The sequence below is a fragment of the Struthio camelus genome, chromosome 12 (genome assembly GCF_040807025.1).
Source record: "Struthio camelus isolate bStrCam1 chromosome 12, bStrCam1.hap1, whole genome shotgun sequence".
Classification (NCBI taxonomy): domain Eukaryota; kingdom Metazoa; phylum Chordata; class Aves; order Struthioniformes; family Struthionidae; genus Struthio; species Struthio camelus.
Window position 1 is genome coordinate 25,374,494 of NC_090953.1, and position 19,511 is coordinate 25,394,004.

At 58.1% G+C, this 19,511-nt stretch overlaps 3 protein-coding genes across 6 annotated transcripts in view; 1 reads left to right on the plus strand and 2 right to left on the minus strand.

Annotated features, from left to right (window-relative positions):
- Window positions 1-1,139: 1,139 nt before the first annotated feature.
- Window positions 1,140-3,727, plus strand: SNX22 (sorting nexin 22). Of its 2 annotated transcripts, none has more exons than XM_068958177.1 (7): window positions 1,140-1,289; window positions 1,761-1,844; window positions 2,151-2,255; window positions 2,349-2,443; window positions 2,873-2,905; window positions 3,078-3,151; window positions 3,423-3,727. In XM_068958177.1, exons 1-7 carry the CDS (start codon window positions 1,221-1,223, stop codon window positions 3,530-3,532), a joined length of 570 nt encoding a protein of 189 aa, XP_068814278.1. In that variant the 5' UTR covers window positions 1,140-1,220; the 3' UTR covers window positions 3,533-3,727. The 2 variants fall into 2 exon arrangements, with proteins under 2 accessions (XP_068814278.1, XP_068814279.1); XM_068958178.1 differs by having other exon boundaries at window positions 1,182-1,289; window positions 2,373-2,443.
- Window positions 3,728-4,467: 740 nt separating this feature from the next.
- Window positions 4,468-7,578, minus strand: PPIB (peptidylprolyl isomerase B). The gene is made up of 5 exons (XM_068957848.1): window positions 7,197-7,578; window positions 6,353-6,466; window positions 6,106-6,199; window positions 5,087-5,271; window positions 4,468-4,900 (listed from the first exon to the last, which is right to left on the minus strand). The coding sequence occupies exons 1-5, from the start codon at window positions 7,350-7,352 to the stop codon at window positions 4,778-4,780; spliced, it is 672 nt and encodes a 223-aa protein (XP_068813949.1). The 5' UTR covers window positions 7,353-7,578; the 3' UTR covers window positions 4,468-4,777.
- A 3,677-nt stretch (window positions 7,579-11,255) lies between these two features.
- The window catches only part of CSNK1G1 (casein kinase 1 gamma 1), a 126,676-nt gene continuing 118,420 nt past the window's right edge, over window positions 11,256-19,511 (minus strand). For 2 of the 3 annotated variants that reach the window (XM_068958237.1, XM_068958238.1), the window contains 2 exons: window positions 17,828-17,851; window positions 11,256-14,638 (listed from right to left, as the gene is read on the minus strand). In XM_068958237.1, coding sequence (XP_068814338.1) covers window positions 14,584-14,638; window positions 17,828-17,851 — 79 coding nt within the window. In that variant the 3' untranslated portion in view covers window positions 11,256-14,583. The remainder of the gene's footprint in view (window positions 14,639-17,827; window positions 17,852-19,511) is intronic. The other variant, XM_068958239.1, reaches the window with a different exon arrangement.

Sequence of the window (19,511 nt, forward strand, 5' to 3'; positions counted from 1 at the left end):
GGTCCCAGGGCTCCTCCTTGCTTGCCCCGGGAAGATGAACGTGCTGCTGCAGCCCTGCGTTTGCGGGGGCCAGGCAGGGCTGGACCGTGACGGTCTCCAGCCTGGACTCAGCTGCGCCCAAGGGACACGGCCGGGGTTGTCGCTGGGGAAGTGAAAACCCTCCCCGCACACACATTTTTTTTTTTGGCCTTTCCTTTCCTGTATCGCTTCCTCTGCCGGGAACCCCAGAGAGGCTGGAAGCGGCCGGGAGGGCCGCGAGGGAGCCGGCGCGGCGGCGCTGCTGCTCGCCAGGCGACGGCGGGCGCAGGCCTGGCGCGGGGCTGATAGGGCCCCCCCGGCGCAGGCCAGGCTCGCGCTGGCCCCGATAAGCCGCAGTGCGGGCAGGGCCCCTCTGGGCCGGGCACAGGGCAGCTCCTGCCCCCCCCCCCCCCCCCGGGGCCATCCAGGTGCTGTGGGCCCCCCCCGGGGGTGCGCGGTGCTCCCTGCCCGGCCTGGGGGCTGCGGCAGGCAGCGTGGCCGGGCCACAGAGCGCCCCCCCCCCCCCCCCCCCGGGCCTTGTGCTGCCCTCAGGCCCCAGGCCGGGCCGGGAGAAGCCACCCGGGGGGGCACCAGCACCGCCTGGGCCCCTTCTGCCCCACAGCTGCTCTCCTCAGCCATGGGGGTGGGCGGGGGGGGGGTTGGGGGAATGCCCCTCAGGGCTGGGTTGGGGTTGGGGGGGGTTGGGGGGGGTCCCCTTGGGGCTGTGCTGGGGGGGTGGGGTTTGGGGGGGGGTCCACTCAGGTTGGGGGGGGGTTGGGGTCCCCTCGGGGCTGGGCAGAAGGATTGGGGGGGGGTTGGGGTCCCCTCGGGGCTGGCCGGGGAGGGGGGGGTTGGGGTCCTCTCGGGGCTGGGCAGAAGGATTGGGGGGGGGGTTGGGGTCCCCTCGGGGCAGGGCCGGGGAGGGGGGGGGGTTGGGGTCCCCTCGGGGCTGGCCGGGGAGGGGGGGGGTTGGGGTCCCCTCGGGGCCGGCGGGGGGGGTTGGGGTCCCCTCGGGGCTGGCGGGGGGGGGGGTTGGGGTCCCCTCGGGGCCGGCGGGGGGGCGGCCCCGGGAGCGCGGGCGGGCGGGCCGGGGCGGGCCGGGGCGGCTCTGCTCTGTCCCGCCGCGGGCAGCGCGGCGGCGGCGGCGGCGGCGGCGGCGGCGGCGGCGGCGGCGGCGGCGGCGGCGGCGGCGGCGGCGGGCGATGATCGCCGTGTCCATCCCGGCGGCGGAGCCCGAGGCGGCGGCGCGCAGCCCCGAGAAGGCGCACACGGTGAGGGCCGCCGGCACCTGCCGCCGGGCCCGGCTCGCGGGGCGGAGGCCGGGCGGCACCGGACGGTCACCATGTGCCCTTGAAAGGGGGCAGCGCCCTGCCCGGCCCGCGGGTCCCTGTCTGCTCGGGGGGGGGGGGTCCCCATCTGCCCCCGGGGGTGGAGGTCCCTGTCTGCCGGCCCCCTCCCGGCGGGGGGGGGGGGGTTGCCCATCTGTCCCAAGGGTGGAGGGCCCCGTCTGTCGGGGGGGGGGGCTCTGCCCCGGGGATGGAGGTCTCCCCCTGCCCCCAGGTGATGGAAGTCCCCCCCCCCAGGGTCCCCTATCTGTCCCCAGGAAGGGAGGTCCCCCGTCTGCCCTTCTTGGGGGGGGGGGGGGGGTCCCCATCTGCCCCTGGGGATGGAGGTCCTCGTCTGCCCCCCCCCCCCGGCACCATGCCGGCCCGCAGGAGCCTCAGGCCGTGCCCCCCTTGCAGGTGTTCAGGGTGGAGGTGCTGTGCAATGGCCGGCGGCACACGGTGGCGAAGCGCTATAGCGAGTTCCAGGCGCTGCACAAGCGGGTGAGGCAGCAGGCACGCCGGGGTGGGGGGGGCGCCGCGGTCCAGAGCCATCCGTGCCCCTCGGTGTTGGGGGGGGGGGTGTCTCACTGTGCTGGGAGGGTGCCCTGGGTGCTGCTGAGCCAGCCTAGGGGACAGGGCAATGTTTCTGCCAAGAGCCTGGTTGCGCCACTGCAAAAGCTCCCCCAGCGGTGGCCTGAGGAGCCCCGGCAGGGTGATGGTCTCTGGGGCAGCACGAGACCCAGCCTCGGGCCGCTCACCCTGCGTCAGCCCCCTCAGCGACACGTCCCGTGCTGCGCTCGGCCCTAGATCAAGAAGACCTGCAAGGTCCCGGACTTCCCACCCAGGCGGGTCCCCAACTGGATGCCCAAAGTGCTGGAGCAGCGCCGGCAGGGTCTGGAGCTTTACATCCGGGTAAGGTGCCTCCCTGCAGCTTGTGGGGTGGGGGGAGCACCCTGGGGTGCCACCCCTCTCCCACCTCCCCTGCTGTGTGTGCACTTGGTTCAGGGTGTCCTCTACCACAACGAGGAGCTTCCCCAGGAGGTGTTGGATTTCCTGAAGGTGCGGCATTTCCAGCAGGACCCCAAGGCCAGCAGCCCGGCGTGAGTACGCAGGGGCTGGAGCCCTGGCCCGAGAGGCTGACGGCTCTGACACACCTGCTTTGCCCTGCGCGGTGCACAGGGGAGGCTGCATGGCCACGATTGACCTGCTCCCTCTTGTGGCGCGGTGTAAAGCACCCCGGGCCTGCCCGAGGCAGAGGAGGGACCCATGGGGGCACGGTCCCTGGAGCTCAGCTCTCAGCTAGGGCACAGGCAACTTGTCTGCTCAAGCCAGCCTCTTCTGGCAGCCTATGTGCGCCCGGGCGTGAAGGCGCCACTGCTCCTAAGGCCCTGGGCGGGCGGGGGGAGGGAGGGAGGGAGGGGGCTGGCATGCCTGAGGCAGTGGCGCCTGGCTGTTGCTGGCAGCAGTGCCAGGTTGAGGGCAGCAGCTCTCCTCATACCAAGCCGCTGACTTGCTCCGCTTCCTTGCAGCTCCTCCAGCCACTTCTCCACAGAGGTGAGCAGGTAGGTTGCTGCCTGGGCTGGGTTGAAGGGCTGTTGTGCTGGGCAGGAGGGGGCTGGGGGAACCCGCTGCTGAGAGTTCCCTCAGCTGGAGCAGCAAGGGGCCCCTGCTGCGAGGGGCTTCGTGTGACAATGAGACCCTCACCTGGTGCTCACCCATCTCCTGTTGCTGCAGCTCTGGCTGCCTGCCTTCCCAGCGGCCAGTGATGAGTTTCTGCAGAGACCCCTACGTGCGGCCACCGCCCACAGGTAAGGAGTGGGGCCATGAGTTGCAGCCGCCTATTCCCCTTGTAGCTGGGCAGGGCAGGTGGGATGTTTGTTTCCCCCGAGTCTTGCTCCAGCTTTGCTTTCCACGTGCCCCTGGGAGTCAAAGCAATGCAGGGCCCAGCGCTCCAGGTACAGCTCTGTTCCCCCGGGAGGCTTTGTCTGGCCACCCCAGGCCAAGCAATCTTGCGGCGGAAAGAACGCTCTCACTTCAGCTTGCTCTGCTCGAGCTCACTCCTTTCCTTCTGCGTTGCAGACCTGCTTCCTGACGTGGTCCTGAGCGGCGTGCTGCAAGGACTCTATGTCCCGGAGAGCTGCTCCTCTCGCAAGGCAGTGCCACGGGGCCTTGGCCAGCCGGGCTCCTGAGCGTGCACGCAAACAGCACCCGCTGCCTCCCTGCTGCCGTTAAGGGTAGGCCTGCTCTGTGGGGGGAGGTCCTCCCAGCTCACTGGATGGGTCTTCTGGGCCTCAGGGGAAGGGATACAGTGGGGGGGCCCTGGCCCCACTTGTCATGCTGGAAACTGTGTAAAGCACTTGTGTGTGCGGCAGCTGTAGTGGCCAGCCAGGCCTGCTGGGAAGGCTCACAGCAGTAAAACACTCCAGGACAGGGAGCTAGAAAGCAACATGGGCTGCTCTCAGACAGGAAAATTGGGGGGGTGTAAGAAGCCAAGTGGTACAGCAGGAGCCACAGCTGCTCTCCAGAGCAGAGCTGGCTTGTGTCTGCTCAAACCATGGCAACTCAAGCCCTCACGTGCCTTAGTTTTAAGCACAGGCATTCCGCCTTTTGCACTAATGTTTTGGGTTTGTGGGAGGAGCCTTTGCACTCTGAACTGTACTGGGAAAAACCTCTCAGCATCTAGGTTTCTGGTGCTTGGGAGACTGCGCAATAAATCACTCAGGCTTGACTGGCAGATGACTGCTGTGCTCTGTAGTTCTACAAAGCAAATCTAAGGCCCACTGCAGCTCCGCTCTCAGTTTAAGGAAACATGAAAGAAGGGGGAAGAGGGCTGGCTGCAGCAAAGCGCTCTCATGGGGAAGCTATTTTGTGTAACGACCCCTTCAAACACAGCTAGGAGGAGGTAGCAGTCTCCCCACCTGTGTGCACCTCTCCTCCTGCTCTCTGACAGTCCCCTGCCCCAGGGGCACTCAGGGGAATTAGCATGACCAGGGTCTCTAAAGAGCTCCCAAAGATGCCCTGCTAGGCCTTAACCAGCCCGAGGGATGTGTAAGCGGTATTGCTGCTGGATGGATGCCAGGCTCAGGCAATCCCCAGCCCTCAGAAAGCAGGAGAGAGGCAACTCTCTAAAAAACACATTGGTCACATTTATTGGTGCATGTGCTTCTTACAAAAGTGATGGGAAGAGGAGCCAGCGCCCCGTCCTGCCTGCCGGCCAGCTGGAATGCAGTAGGGGTGAATGAGGAGGCCTGGGCAGCGGAGGCGGGTGCGTGGGGCACAGCGGCTCAGCTGCTGCTCACCTGCCCAAGGACGGTGCCAGGGAGGCAGGGAAACGCACGGGGGGAGGAGAGCGGGGCAGCCCCAGGCCCGCAGCCCTTTGCAGCTGGACCTCTGCAGCGCAGAGCCCTGCTGTTTCGCTGAGCCAGGACGATGGTTTATTCTTTGGCAATGGCAAATGGCTTCTCTACCTCTATGGTGCCGCAGTCAGCGATGGTGACGTCTTTCAGGGGCTTGTCCCGGCTGTCTGTCTTGGTGTTCTCCACCTTCCTCACCACGTCCTGGGGAAAACACGTGCGTGAGACTAGGGTAATGCTGGGCGCTGCGCTGGCCACCCAGGCAGAAGCCAGCTCAGAGCAGGCGCAATCCCCATCCCATTCTCCCAAGCGCTCTGTCCCCAACCAGCCTGCTTGTGCAACATCTGTTTGGTACTGTGCCACCCCTGACAAATGATTAACCCCTCTTACCATGCCCTCCAGCACTTTGCCAAACACCACATGCTTGCCATCCAGCCATGGCGTCTTCACTGTGGTGATGAAGAACTGGGAACCATTGGTGTCCTTGCCAGCGTTGGCCATGCTCACCCAGCCAGGGCCGTAGTGTTTCAGCTTGAAGTTCTCATCAGGGAAGCGGTCCCCATAGATACTCTTCCCTAAGGGGGGGAAAAAAAAAAAAAAAAAAGTTGTGCTGCATTCATGGAATTAAGTCAGGATAGGAGGGGAGAGCGATGAGGTGGCTGCCAGGGCAGGCAGCTCTGTCCACAGGCTCAGTGGGGTGTAGCGGTGCATCTGGGGATGGACTAATTACAGCATCACAAGGCTGCAGAAAACCATGAGCGTCCTGCCACTGGGAAATAGCCAAGAGCAGCTCACAAGCTGGGCAGGAGGAAATATGCCCCTGTAAACCCCCAAATGACCTGAGCAGAAGGCTGTATTAGAGCAGACCTGGGCCAGACCTGCGAAGGCACCTGGGCCAAGGACAGGTCCTGCTCTGGGAAGAAGCAGGACACAGGGCAGCACAGACCTGACCTTGTATTGCCGTGAGCTGCAGTGTGATAAGGAGCAGGTCTGACAAGAGTAAGCAACTCTCTAACATTGATACTGTCGACTTCGCTAACGTTTGCTAAGCGCTGGTAGAAGGCTTGCACTCCTGGCAACCAGGACACCCAGCAGCGGGACAAGCTTCTGCAAAGGAGACCTTTCCCAGTGGGAGACAACAAGGAGCTCCAGCTCCCATGATGCCTCCCGGGGCAGGGGCATGGCTTCTTTGGCCCCAAGCTACAGCATGCTCAGCACACTCAGGGACTGAGCCTAGCTCTGTCCGTCCCTCCTCAACACTGAGGTCTCTACAAGCCACATGCTGGCCCCACCACGGCATCATGCTCTAACTCCACACTGACCTCCCAGGGGAGCCCAGATAGCGGGTTAGGAATGTGGCCCCTCTCAACGGAGCAGCTGGATCCCCAGGCTGGTGCTGGCCAACTTACCTCCAGTGCCGTCTCCACGGGTGAAGTCTCCTCCCTGGATCATGAAGTCCTTGATCACACGATGGAACTTGCTGCCCTTAAACCCAAACCCTTTCTGAAGGTCCGGGGAGGGGAGAGAAATGAATGAAACAAGGAGATAGACTAGGGCTCCAGCCTGTTCTGCCACAGGACGCGGAGGAAGAGCCTCTCAGCACGGTGGATAAGGGGTGGGGGGGGAGGCAAGGCCAGGCATTTGGTGGCACCTCACCTCTCCAGTGGCCAGTGCAGCAAAGTTCTCCACCGTCTTGGGCACAGTTTTGCCAAAGAGCCCAATGACGACACGGCCCACATCCTCTTCACCAATGCGCAGATCAAAGAACACCTTCGGGGGGTTAAAAGAGGGTCAACACAGCTGGCCTGGCCCCCCCCTCCCCCCCTCGCTGAGCCAAACCCAGCCTGGCCTGGCCCAGCTGGGCACATCAATCCCGCTCTGAGCTACTCCAACCTGGCCTACCATGGTCCAGCACAGTCCACCCAGCTGGGCCCCTCCTGACCGAACTTGGGCTAACCTGACCTGGTCTGGCCTAGTGAAGCGCATCCATCCTGACCTAACACTCAGACTGCCCCAGTAGACTGCCCCTGCTCGCAGACTGAGCCTACCAAATCAGGCCCTGATGCAACCAGGCCTACCCCTGCTGGCCCAACTGGGCCCATCCTGACCCACCTCGGCCCCAACTATCCAACCAGGCCCATCCAGACCCAGCCAGGCCCAGGCTAACCCAGCCTGGCCTACCTCGGTCCGGCCCAGCCCAGACTATCCAACTGGGCCCATCCTGACCCACCTCGGCCCCAACTATCCAACCAGGCCCATCCAGACCCAGCCAGGCCCAGGCTAACCCAGCCTGGCCTACCTCGGTCCGGCCCAGCCCAGACTATCCAACTGGGCCCATCCTGACGCAGCCTGGCCTACCTCGGTCTGGCCCAGCCCTCCTAGCCAGGCCCACCCCAGGCTACCCTGCTGCGGCCCGGCCTCCGGGCCCGGCCCCGTTCCTCAAGGCGCGGCCCGGCCCGCCCGGCTCGGGCCGCCGCGGCCCCGGGAGCCCCGCACCGACCTTGGCCGTGACCTTGGGGCCCTTCTTGCGCTCGTCGGCCCGCGAGGCGGCGGGCAAGAGGAGCAGGAGCGCCGCGCCCAGCACTGCCGCCGCCACCAGCACCTTCATCCTCCGCCGCTCGCAGCCCGGCCACAGCGCCCGCCGCACCGCCTGCATCCGGCCCCGCCCGCCGGGCCGGCCCCGCGCCCCTCCCCCGCCGCGCAGTGGTACGCTCCGAGCCGCGCTCCGCTCGCCACCCGCTCCGGCCGCCTGGGAGAAACCAACGAGCGCTTCGGGGGAGGTGGAGCGGGCGGTGCCTTCCGGCCGGCCGGGATAGCGCGATCCGCCGGGGGGGCGGTGCTAGCGCAAGCTGCGGTGCGGTTGCCACGTTGCCCCTCGCTCCGCGGCTCTGGGCGCAGCCAATGAGGAGCGGGCACGGGGCGCGGCGACCCCGGGAGGCGCGCCGATTGGGCTCCCGCTGAGGAGGGGCGGGGACAAGTTCCCGGGGTGCCCTGCGCGCGCTGCCGCTGCAGCCGCCGGCGGGGCGCTGAGGGACCGAAGCCGGCACGAGGGCGGGGGGCGGTGCCGCAGGGCTCGCACGGGCCAATCGGCGAGGGGCGGGGCCCGGCGAGGGGCGGGGCCCGGCGAGGGGCGGGCTGCGGCGGCCGCGCCCCGAGGCCGCTGGTGGGGGCGGGGCCTCGCGCCGCGGCGGGGCCGTTGGGAGCGCTGAGGGGGCTCGCGCCGCCGCGGGGCCGTTGGGAGCGCTGATCGGGGCTCGCGCCGCCGCGGGGCCGTTGGGAGCGCTGATCGGGGCTCGCGCCGCGGCGGGGCCGTTGGGAGCGCTGATCGGGGCTCGCGCCGCGGCGGGGCCGTTGGGAGCGCTGATCGGGGCTCGCGCCGCGGCGGGGCCGTTGGGAGCGCTGATCGGGGCTCGCGCCGCCGCGGGGCCGTTGGGAGCGCTGATCGGGGCTCGCGCCGCCGCGGGGCCGTTGGGAGCGCTGATCGGGGCTCGCGCCGCGGCGGGGCCGTTGGGAGCGCTGATCGGGGCTCGCGCCGCCGCGGGGCCGTTGGGAGCGCTGATCGGGGCTCGCGCCGCCGCGGGGCCGTTGGGAGCGCTGATCGGGGCTCGCGCCGCGGCGGGGCCGTTGGGAGCGCTGATCGGGGCTCGCGCCGCCGCGGGGCCGTTGGGAGCGCTGATCGGGGCTCGCGCCGCCGCGGGGCCGTTGGGAGCGTTGATCGGGGCTCGCGCCGCCGCGGGGCCGTTGGGAGCGTTGATCGGGGCTCGCGCCGCCGCGGGGCCGTTGGGAGCGCTGATCGGGGCTCGCGCCGCGGCGGGGCCGTTGGGAGCGCTGATCGGGGCTCGCGCCGCGGCGGGGCCGTTGGGAGCGTTGATCGGGGCTCGCGCCGCCGCGGGGCCGTTGGGAGCGTTGTCCGCAGGAGCCCCGTAGCCGTGAGGCCGGAAGAGCCCGCCCAGGTGAGCCCGACAAGGGGTGCGGGGTGGGCCAGCAGCGGGGGCAGCGAGACCTGCTCCCGGCCGAGGCGGCCCGGCCCGGCCCGGCAAGGCGCACCCGCCCCGCCCCCAAGAAACACACAGCCACACGGGGTAGAAAGGAGTCCACAGCTGAGGTTTATGTAATTTACAGTAAAAAAAAAAAAACTGGCAATAAACATCCCGCTCCCCTCCTGCACGTACAAAGGGAAGAATTAAACAGACAAAATAAATTACAGCTCGTCACCGTTTCCACCGGCGTTCGGCCCTTGGCAGTACCCCTAGGGGATAGGGGTGCAGGGCTGTTCGGTACAGTCCCCCGGTGTCCGAGGCCCTCCTCTGCGCAGCTGCGGGGCCGCACTGAGGAGGGCAGGGCCCTAGCATTACTCCTGCCCTGGTGTGGACAGGGAAGCAAACCCCTGTTGCAAAGATCAACTGTTTTCCTGAGACACTCCCCAAAAGGATAAAACAAATCACCTTTTAAAGCTTTGCCCTGCCTCTCTGCGGCCACTGGTTTCACCTGCCATTCGTCCAGGGAAAAGAAATGCTGCAAACAATCCCCTAAAGCAGTGACAACCAGGTGGGTGTCCCCACTGCTGGGGGACAGAGAGGTGGGTTGTTTGGACTTGCCCTGTCTCCCCCTCCTAACTCATTAATACTCAGTGAAGATGCTAAAGCCCCTCAATTCTTGCCCAGGAAAGACTTAGGGCATGCTGAAGAGCAGGTGAGACTGTATGATAAAGCTAAAGAAAGGAGTGAGAAAGGAGAAAGATCTTCATCAGAGAGGCTGAAGTTTCTCTAAATACCAGATTTGGTACACAGAAGTGTTCGCCGTTTATTTCAGGTGCTGGTGTCCAGCTTAGCACAATTGTTCACAAATACTGGAGTTAGTTGAATATGTGGGAAGTACATTTTTTGTCTACTCAAATAGATCTGGGTCAGTGTTAATCACCTACCATACAATTCAACAAAGTTTGAGAAACCAAGTAGGTTCAGCTGGTTCCTCAACATCACACTAGAAATCTACAGTCACTCAAGTCCAGCAAAACTCCTAGGGTATGGCACAGCTGGATATCCTGAAAACCGTGAGTCCTGCACAGGAGGACACTTGCTTCTAAGTCACTTATTCTAATCCTATATTAGGTGCCTGCTGTCCTCCTCCCAAAGAGAGGAAGGTAGTACTCTTGTCAGAATTCAAGCCCCAAGTGGGCTGTGAAAACACAGAGCCCTTCACAAACACATCCTCTTTCATTGTTTCTTGCTCATGTCAGCAGGCCTCATGAGGCACGCTGTGGCTGGACATTGTCCTCACAGGTTGGTTCCTATTGGGTTTTAAACATCCCTTCCTCCAAAAGTAACTGAGGGCATGCTCAGCTTAGCACTTCCTGGTATATTCTCTGTAGCCAAGTACCACCTCTGCAGGCTCAAGCACGCCCTAACTCAGTGGTGTACATTACCTGTTTGTTAATTTGTTACCAGAAGAATTGCCTGGTAGAGATGAATGTTTCCAAGGGCCAGGAAAGAAATGTCGAGATTTCTCTTCCTTCTCAGAGCACAAATGTCCCAAGAGTAATTTTTGGGAACAGGAAATTAAAGCTCACGCTAAAAATATTACATTAAGGCTGTGAAACAGAAGGAGAAAAGTGTCCCAACAAAGCGGATCCTGGCACAAAGCAGTTTCCAAGAGTGAGAATCATCACTGATAGCACACTACAGGTGCTCTCCCTGTCTAGATAAAGTGAAAGCTGCTTTTCAAAGATGCTCTGTTTGGCTAATAGGTAGCATCTCCTTTAATGCTTTTCTTTGACTGTATTGAGAATAAATAAGCAGCATCTATTTGCATGCTGGAAAACCTCATAATCCTGGTAGTCAATTCCTTCCAGCTATTCACATATGTGACACAGGGCTTTTCCTTTCTACACAATAGTCTGATAAATGGATAGACTCCCAGAGGAAGAAGGCACTCGAGGCAACAACGGTCTGGTACAGGTCATTGCCACCCTCCTCCACAGGCATGGCTATCAGCATTGCATGTGCTGATACTGTCCAGGGACTCTGCTGTAGGCTAAGGTCAGCAGGAAGTGGTGCTGGATTCTCAGCTGTTTAAGACCCTCTGCTGTGCCCTGCCCTGGAGACAGGCGTATGTACGTATAGTGCCCTTCCATTTGAGGGAAGACACACTTGATGCCTTGCCACAGAATAACAGCTGTAGATGCTATTCCAGAGATGTGGGGACCATTTGACATGTGGTCAGCACATTTTTGGTTGGTTCACATTCTCATGTTCAAAGCAAAAAAATGGCTTAGTCATTCTCTGTTACCCAGGACGTTTGAAGTGGGGATGGCGGACACAGGGAGAAGTGTTTGGTGCCATCGTTCCTTAGTGAAGCTCGGGGTGGGGGGGCTGAACTGTTCACGGCTTTAAAGCACAAAGTGTTTGAAAGCTCCCATACCATGCACCATCCCCTCAAAAGCGGGTTCAGAGCTTACAGCAGGAGGGGAGGGTTGCCAAGAGAGCCCAACAGAAGCAAAGGAAAAGAAAATATTCTATAGTAAGCGTTTTCAGGAAGGGGTAATAAATACATCTATTCATGGAGAACAATGCAGCAGTGCAATGTTTTATTGAAAAAAAAAAACTCACTTGATACCTCAGAAGACTGCATCGCAACGTTGGTGGGCCACACCATGGGAGAACTCTATCTGGGACCCCAGCATGATGCTGAACGCTCCCTGACATCCGTGGTAGACAGCTGATCCAAAAGGCCCTCCTTCACTTCTGTGGGCAAGGGGCACAGGCATATCCCAGGTACTAAGTTAACTTCCAGTGAGAACAGGAGAGGTTGCCCAGGCAGGTTTAATGCCCTACTTCCTACCCCAGAGTTGTTGGCTCAGTCTGGCTTCTGTCTCCTAGCCACCTCCAAACTCCCTGGGGTTAGCAGTTTCCTCAAGCACAGGCCTTACTGTTTACCTGCCTTAAAAAAAAGCAACAACAAAAACCAACAAAACATCTTTGCCCTTTTGAAGAGTCCAACGTACGATTATAGTGCAAGAGGGCTTGGTACAAGTGAGCATTACCAGCATGCTGTGGGGGGACAGTCCTCCCCTACAAACACATCATCATAGGATTAAAAGAACATTGTATCTCCAGAGATAAGCAGTAGCGGGTCATTGTGAAATAGCTTTCAAATCAACCCACTTAAAAACAAGGTCAGGAAAGTTTCTAAACAATCAAATACATTCACTTTAAAAAAACATTTAAGAACAAAAACTGTTGAGATGGCCCCATTTCTCCCCGCCCTCCCTCACCCTGCAAACACTTACATACGCTGCAACTACAAGCTGCCCCTTGACTGGAAGCAGCGAGGAATGACCAAACACGGCAGGAGATGCAGAAGGAATCGAGTTCTGGTGACAGGCACTTAGTGGGGCTTGGGAGGGCAGCAACAGAAGTGTGTGTCAGGGCCCAGCTCAATCTGCAGAACATGACTGCTCTCCCTGGGGAGCGCCTGTGCCCCCTTCCTCCCCCCCTCAAGACGCCAAACCATGGTTTCCTACAGCAGAGGGGAACACCCGTGCCAGAGATCCTGGACTTCCTGGGAGTCACCGGCAGTGGAGGAGTTCAAAAAGAGAGTAGTGGAACACAGCAGTGGTCCCTGTCCTCCCTTTGGCGGGAGGGCAAGAGAGGACAAAGGTGCCCCAGTATTCACATGCAGGAGACGAACAGTTCCTTCCTGCCCCAGCCCATGTCACACCTAAAGGAAAGCATTTTGCAGAATGAGAACAGTGGGTGTACAAATCTCCTGGTGGGCGAGCAAGTGAAGAGCAAGCCAGCCTGCAGCTTAACTTTCTGCTGGGGGAAAGAGGAAGGTGCAGCCAAGCCTCAGAGCTGTGCTCTGTCATAATAAGGCATTGAGATAATTCAGAAGAGAATGGCTAAGAGACACCCTAGAGGGCTCCTGGTACAGAAGCGAGGCTTCTTCATGCTGACACCACATCAGTGTGTTTGCATGCTTCCAGGAAGCACAAAGAGCAAGCCGATAAGCTCCCTGCTCGTGACAATCACTTGCCCCCTAAGCCTGCTTCTTCCCAGCAAGGGGAACCAAACCTGCAGTAAGTGCCACTAAATGAACTCCGAGCTATGTAGATCATCATTTAAAAAATAGAAAATGAGATCTAGTCTCTGCCTTTCCTCCCTTCATACCTTCCAGGGAATTCAGGGACTGGGGTGAGCAAGCCCCAAGTTTCTGACAAATGAAGTCCCTCACTCAAGTGAACAGTCCCAGCCTAGTCAGATGTCACATGTAGAAAGACAAATCATAAGGAACCTATTCACAGTGACTCCCCCCCACCCCCCCCCCCAAAAAAAAAAAAAAAAAGCTGCTTGAATTCACCTGGAGCTCTGCCATATCCATGATAACCCCAGAGCAGCCTCAGCCTCCTCAGAGTCTGGAAATGTTGCAGTAGGATGCAAGGTGTTACACTTGTGCAAAGTGCTCCAAGCCCTTTGCTAGCTATTGGTTTGGCTCAAAAGCGGTGCGTGAGAACCGTGGCTTCCCCTCCAGGGTGGGACAGCATCCCACGTGCCCCAGGCCAGCAGAGCGCCAGGCCTGTGCTCACAGAGAGGATGTGAAGGCTATTCCAGTCAAACCTATCTGACCATCTGGAGATGAAATCAGTATTAAGGCAGTGAATTATCCTCTCCCCTGCTGGGGAAGCTTTGCTCCTGCTAGCATTTTCTTGCAGAAGGTTCGTATTCATAACCACCCTACCAGAGGGATTTGAGAAGGCTACCCAGTTGCCTAGCCACACACCAAGAAATGCCTATGGTTTGGGAAACATCTGGTTTCCAGTTACCTTAATCCAGATCTACATCCTTAACCAGTGCAAACTCCTCCAGCTCAGCAAAGCTGATGCCGCTCTCTCCTGCCAACACCAGGCTAGTCTCCAGGCTGGTTGGGTCAGGCACGGTGTAGGAAACCATGGTGGGGACATTCACTGGCAGCTAGAAAGGGTGATTGAAAATTCAAGTATGCTTTCCCCAGCACGTGACCCAGAACGGGCATTGGGAACCCCAGACCGGCATGAGGGTTGCGTGGATGTTGTCAACATCCCCACTTGAGGGCATTCTTTGCACCCCACCATATTCCCAGCTGAATGTCTGTCTGCGCTGGCATCACTTGTCCACGCAGAAATCCACAGATACAATGTGCATCTGTAATGCTAAAAATAATAAAAAGTGCAACGACGTCAGTTTCTTTAAAACAATCCACATTGCTCTGTTACCATCAGAGGAGGGAGGTGTCAAGGTAGCCAGAAAACCTAACTGGAACAGTAGATTGCAAATTTCTCACAGCTTGCACATTACAGTGTAACTGTTCCCAAGGAGCCTAAAAAGGAACCTGTGTCTTACTGCTGCAGCAGTCAGGCCTTTCTCCCGCACAACTCTTGCCCAGACTGCATCCTCCTGCCCTCTCGAGAGCCAATCAAGCCTACGGTACTTTTTTTTGAATTAAGGAGGGAGGAGGACGGAGGAGCAGAGAGCACAGGGGAGGGAGGGGAGTAAAGTGAGCAGGAACTAAGCACAGTCCTCAGGTTTGCATGAACGATGCCTTCGCCGTAAACAACAGGAAGGAGGGTCAGCCAGCCAGCCCCCCCTCCCAGGGCGACCAAGACCTGAGCCAGCCACAGTCCTGGTCCCAAAAGGAGCTTCAGGCTTGGAGTGAACGAGGGAGACCATTCAGCAGATCCACCCCAGAGTGGTTTGTTTTGGAACGTTTTCTTCTCTTTTTGGTTTAAAATGTCACTTTTTTCTCTTCCTCCTATGCCTCCTCCTCCCCCCTAAAGAGAAGCCCCTTCCAGTAAGACATGGCAGGAGCTGCAGGTGCAGGTGGTGTTCCTGCAAGGCCCCAGGAGGCACTGGTCACTTGTGACGCTGAGCCGTCTTCTTCCTTTTCCTCTTAAAGAAGCAGCAGCACCTGGAGCACAAAGAACAAGGCAAGTCAGGCCCGCACTGCACCCTGAGCAGGCCCCTGCTGACCCAGCGCCCATGGTGGGCTTCCCTCCACTCAGAGTAACATGCAACAGCACCTCCACATGCCTGGCACTAAGGCCCAAACAGACCTGCCATCCCAGAGGGAGCTCTACAAGGTTGGCAGCTGCTTGGGGCTGGCTCACGCTCGCCTGGACTGACAGATCAGAGTAGGCAAGTAGCTGAACACTGATGGTTCCTGCTGCCCAAAGGCTGCAGGCAACCGCAGGGCACAGCCCTGTGGGAGTTCCTTAGTGCCAGGCTCTCTTCCTCTGGAGGCTTAACTGGGACAGGAACACCAGGAGCCATCTGGGAAAGCAGTAAAACAGCCATCCAGATACTCCGCTCCCTCTGTCCAAAGTCCGGGAGCAAGCCCTAAGGGGCATTAGGACAGCGAGCCTTGGCTACTCTTCCCAGCTAGGAGGCACACGGTTTTAACACTGCTCACTTAAGAGTCAGTCAGACATGTTTTGAAGAGTTCTTGGACCAGGGACCAGGTTTCTTTACTGAACCTTTCACAATAACCTTCAATAAATCATTCCGTGTAAGTATGCATCACTCCTGCCTCTTCCCTCATCCAATGCAGAGAAGATGCACAGCATTCAGCGATTAGGAAAGCACAAGAATGGATAGTGGAGACTGAGGTGGTGAGAAAAGCATCACAGCTGAACCTTCAACAGTGGTGGTTTCACTTATGGGTTATATTGAAAGCAACTGCCCACGTTTTCTATTCCTGTTGGCTTCCTACAGAATTACTTGGCCTTTAGGACATACCTACGTTTCTATCGTCAGTCTCCCTCAGTCAGGAATCCTCTGCACAGAGGAAACATCTTTGTTCTTTGCAAGTTCTGCTCCCGAGCTACATATCTTTCTCATTCTGCCATTACAGCTGTCTCCAGAGAAGCCCAGGTGATGCTGAAAGAGTATTTTTTCAGGCTGGTGGAAGGGGTGTGTAGCTAAGCAACAAGAGCAGATGCGACTATGCAAAGACCCTTTTTTTTCCTACAAGCATCTTTTACCAATAGCCAGACCCAAAGTGTTCAAAACTACTCTAACAACACCTCCAAGTTATTTTCAGCTGGGTACGCGCTGAAATGTCGGCACTAAACTCCTGTCTTCTCAGAGCTAGAGGAACAGATTTCTCTTTCTCACTTGCACCCCAGAAGGTGCTTGCCCCCGAAGCACAAGCCTGGCTAGGGGGGGCAAAAGTGATCGCCACAGGAATAAAGCATGCCAGCCCAGATCGTTTGCTGGGAAGACTGAAATTCCATAGAACACAGAGCTGAAACAGCCGGGGCAACAGGAGGGTGACCTCCCATCGCATGTACCTCTGTCCTGTAAGGACTCAGACCCAGAGGAAGTTTAATGTCCGTGATATGGCCGAGAGTTCCTTCTAGGCACGCCGAACAGGCCCAGTTTGGAGGCGAGCTGAGAAAAATACAAAACCACTTGTCCTTCCAGGAGCACGGGCCTAGAGCAACCCGTCAGCTGTGATGACCCCATCACTGCTCCCTAGTTTGACATTTGCAGCACACAGTCTAGAAGTTTTACTGTCACACCACACAGGTTCCTGTGCATTACAGGCCAGGGACTACAGATCCCCTCTCATCCCCCCGCTCTGGGACTGGTCTTGCACTTCAGGCCATCTGCCACCCTCTGTGGTTCTAACCTATCACAGTATTCCTCTCCCACAGCCACCGTCCTTCGTGACTTGGGTACTAATAAATAGGAGGGAATCATTACGGGGAGAGATGACAGAAAATGCCTGAGTTATGATTTCACGTGCATCTGGTAAGGGAAGAACAGGGCTGAGCAGCACTCCTTTCCTTGGACACTGTAAGGAGGGAGCTGACTGACTTTCGGCTGGTTTTCCTTATGACTGTCTATTTACGCTGTTACTCAGAGGTCTGGGGAAGGGTTCAGGAAAGGAAGTCCTGGCAGTTCAGACAGGCAGAGGCAGAACACCAAAATAAAAGAATAAGGCAGGCTGACAATTACAGAACGTGGTCTCTGTGCATGCAGACAAGGCCCAAGAGAACAGCCCCAGACTACGACATACAGAGAAGCCAGAGATGCCAGAGGAGGAGGCAATGCCTATATGGACAGAAGGGCAGAGAAGGGTCAGTCTGTCATCAAACAAGGACATTCCTCAACACACACGGGGCTTTTCAGCAAACCCAAGCTTCCTATGTTTCACCTCGCTCTGCAGCAATTCCTATTCATCAGCACCCCAGAATGCCACCTGGACCTACAAACTCCTCATTTGAGTCTCAGCTCGGCCCTCAGTTTACTTGACGGTGTTGGGTAAGTTGCTTCTCCAGCTGCGGAAGGGGCAATGGAGGGAGGGAACGCCTCCACAGGGCTCCACGAGGCTGGGACTACAGCTGTGGTTTAGAAAGCATGGCAAATTGTACATATACCTGAGCTGGACTTGGAATAATGCTAATCCCAATCCCCCTGCCCCTCTGCAGCCGACAGGGCTGGACAGGCTCTTAGAGAGAAGCCAGTTCACCTGTACTCTCAGCTGGCAGCCGTAGGTTTTTTTTTTTCTCCTAGTCTTCAGTCTATCTGGAAAGTGACTATCTCCCACCAGCTCACTCCAAGCAGCGGCTTTAGCTGGGCTAACAAGGTCTACAGCCACTTCTTTATATCCGCTCTAATCATATAAACCCTGGCCTGTGCCTCTTCATAGGAAACTCTTCTAGGAAGTGATTGCCCCCCCCCCCTCCCCTCAATAGCCAGGTTGGGGTGCAGGGTTTTCCCTTCTTAACCATCTGCGTGAGGAATTCCTGCAAGATGCTTGGCAAGCCTGGTTCCGACTCTGCCCAACTCCATTAGACATCATCTGCTCACGGACGTAACAGTTTGGGGGAGATGGTAAGCCAAATAGAAAATCTGTCTTTTGCATACATCAGCTCAAAGATCAGCCTAATTGCGTGGCCTAACGTGGCCTCTCAGACACAGCCCACACCCTCCCCAGTATCACATGTGGTTCTCAGCATGGTCATAAATCAGAACAGCCCTGGGTTGGCTTTTTGAGTTTGTGCCTTTTTATGGTTTGGTTGGTTTGATTTTGCCAACCCCAGTCTAGTCTGGTCCGCTCCCCCTTGCATGTGGACTGGAGAGAGGGACTCACCACAAGTTGAGCATTTTCAGGCAGCTACAGAGAGTGTAGAGAAAAAACACAGAAAGGAAGAAAGAGCAATTAGTTCACAGAGGTGGGATGAAAGCATGTCGCTGCAGCCATGCAAACATGCAGTGCAGACTGGCAGACACACACCATGCCTGCCCTCCCTCCCACCCCCAGCACTCATACCACCTCTGCCCTTGCCACGTTGCCACTGAGAATTGGTGTGTTTTCCAGGGGCTTGGGGCCTCAGACAAACATCCCACAACCTCCACAAGGGCACAGGCCCCATGGGGTACTTTTCTGGGGCTGGGAACAGAAAGGGGCTCCAGGCCATCCGAAGAGGGTATTGCTCTATCCCCTGCAGCTCCAAAGGCAAAAGGGCCAGATTACAGAGCTATGTGTGTGACCTGCTGTTCAGGGAAACCCACTGCTGGGATCACTAGCTTATCTCCAGCACACACCAAAGCGGAAGCGTTTGCACATCTCTTCTGCCTGCCAGGAGTGCCAGGGCAAGACCTCTCCAGTATTGCATCTCGTCTCAAACACAGAGCCACGAACTCCAGCTAGTTCTAGCTCTTTCTGGCCCACCTTACTGCAGAGCAGTTACTCAAGTGCAGAAATCCTTTGCCCTCCTCACCTAGCTGAGGGGTTTTACAATCACAGATGCAAGGAAAGATGAAGGCAGTCCCCCATGTGGCAAGAGGAATGAAGCAGACTACGCTACGGAACTACGACAACAGCCCCTCCCGGTGCAAAGTAGCCTGTGCTCAACTTCATAATAACCTGCTAGACCCTTCAAAACCAAGTCTGAACCACACAAACAGGGCCTGGAAAGAGACAGAACAGTTCCACACATGCCAGGACATGGCTTGGGCAATGCAGACCATACTCCTTTTCATCTATCTTGACACTTTCCTGTACACGGGCTTGGGGTCTGGACCCAGGCCTTGCTGAGCTAGGTGCTACAGAAACAGGATGAAGGGTGATCCCATCTTAAAAGCTGGCTCTTCCTTTCATTGGGTTGCCATATCAAGAACTGCTAAAGGTGACGATTTGCCCCTATCCTTTCTAGCAGCAACCCCAAGCCACGTGCCCAGTAAGCCCCACTGCAGTCATTCACACCAAGAAAGAGCCTGCAATACCAAACCTGTGGCCTCTCCAGGCCACACTGCCTGTATTGAAGAGGAATATTGCCCACTCTGCAACCTGCAGTTCAAGACCTCTCCATCTTTGCTGTACTTTATGGGAAGCCTGTAGCAAAACCAAAGCTTACTCTTTTGGCTGGAAGGAGAAAGCATATTCATTGCTGCGACAAGTCACTGCAAGGATCACACCCTGGCCAGCTACCAGTAAGCAAGACCAAGGGACAGAGGAATAGACAGTGAAAGACATTTACCTTCAGGACTGCAGTAATCAGACGGGAGACCAGCACTGGCTCCAGCCTGGTACACATGTAGGGACCGTTTCTGTCAACACACACTTTAACATGCCTGCCACTTTTCCTTTTTACCCTCCCACAGCCATTTCTAACAGAAGTGCCCATAAAGGCTAAAAGACAAGCAACGTGGGACAAGCAACACCAATGCCATCAAGTCAAATTATAGTCAGACAGTGGGACAATGTCATGGCACCAACCAGTTCAAAGGCAGCCCCGGGGCCTATTCACTCCTCATATGGGGAAGGCAGTATT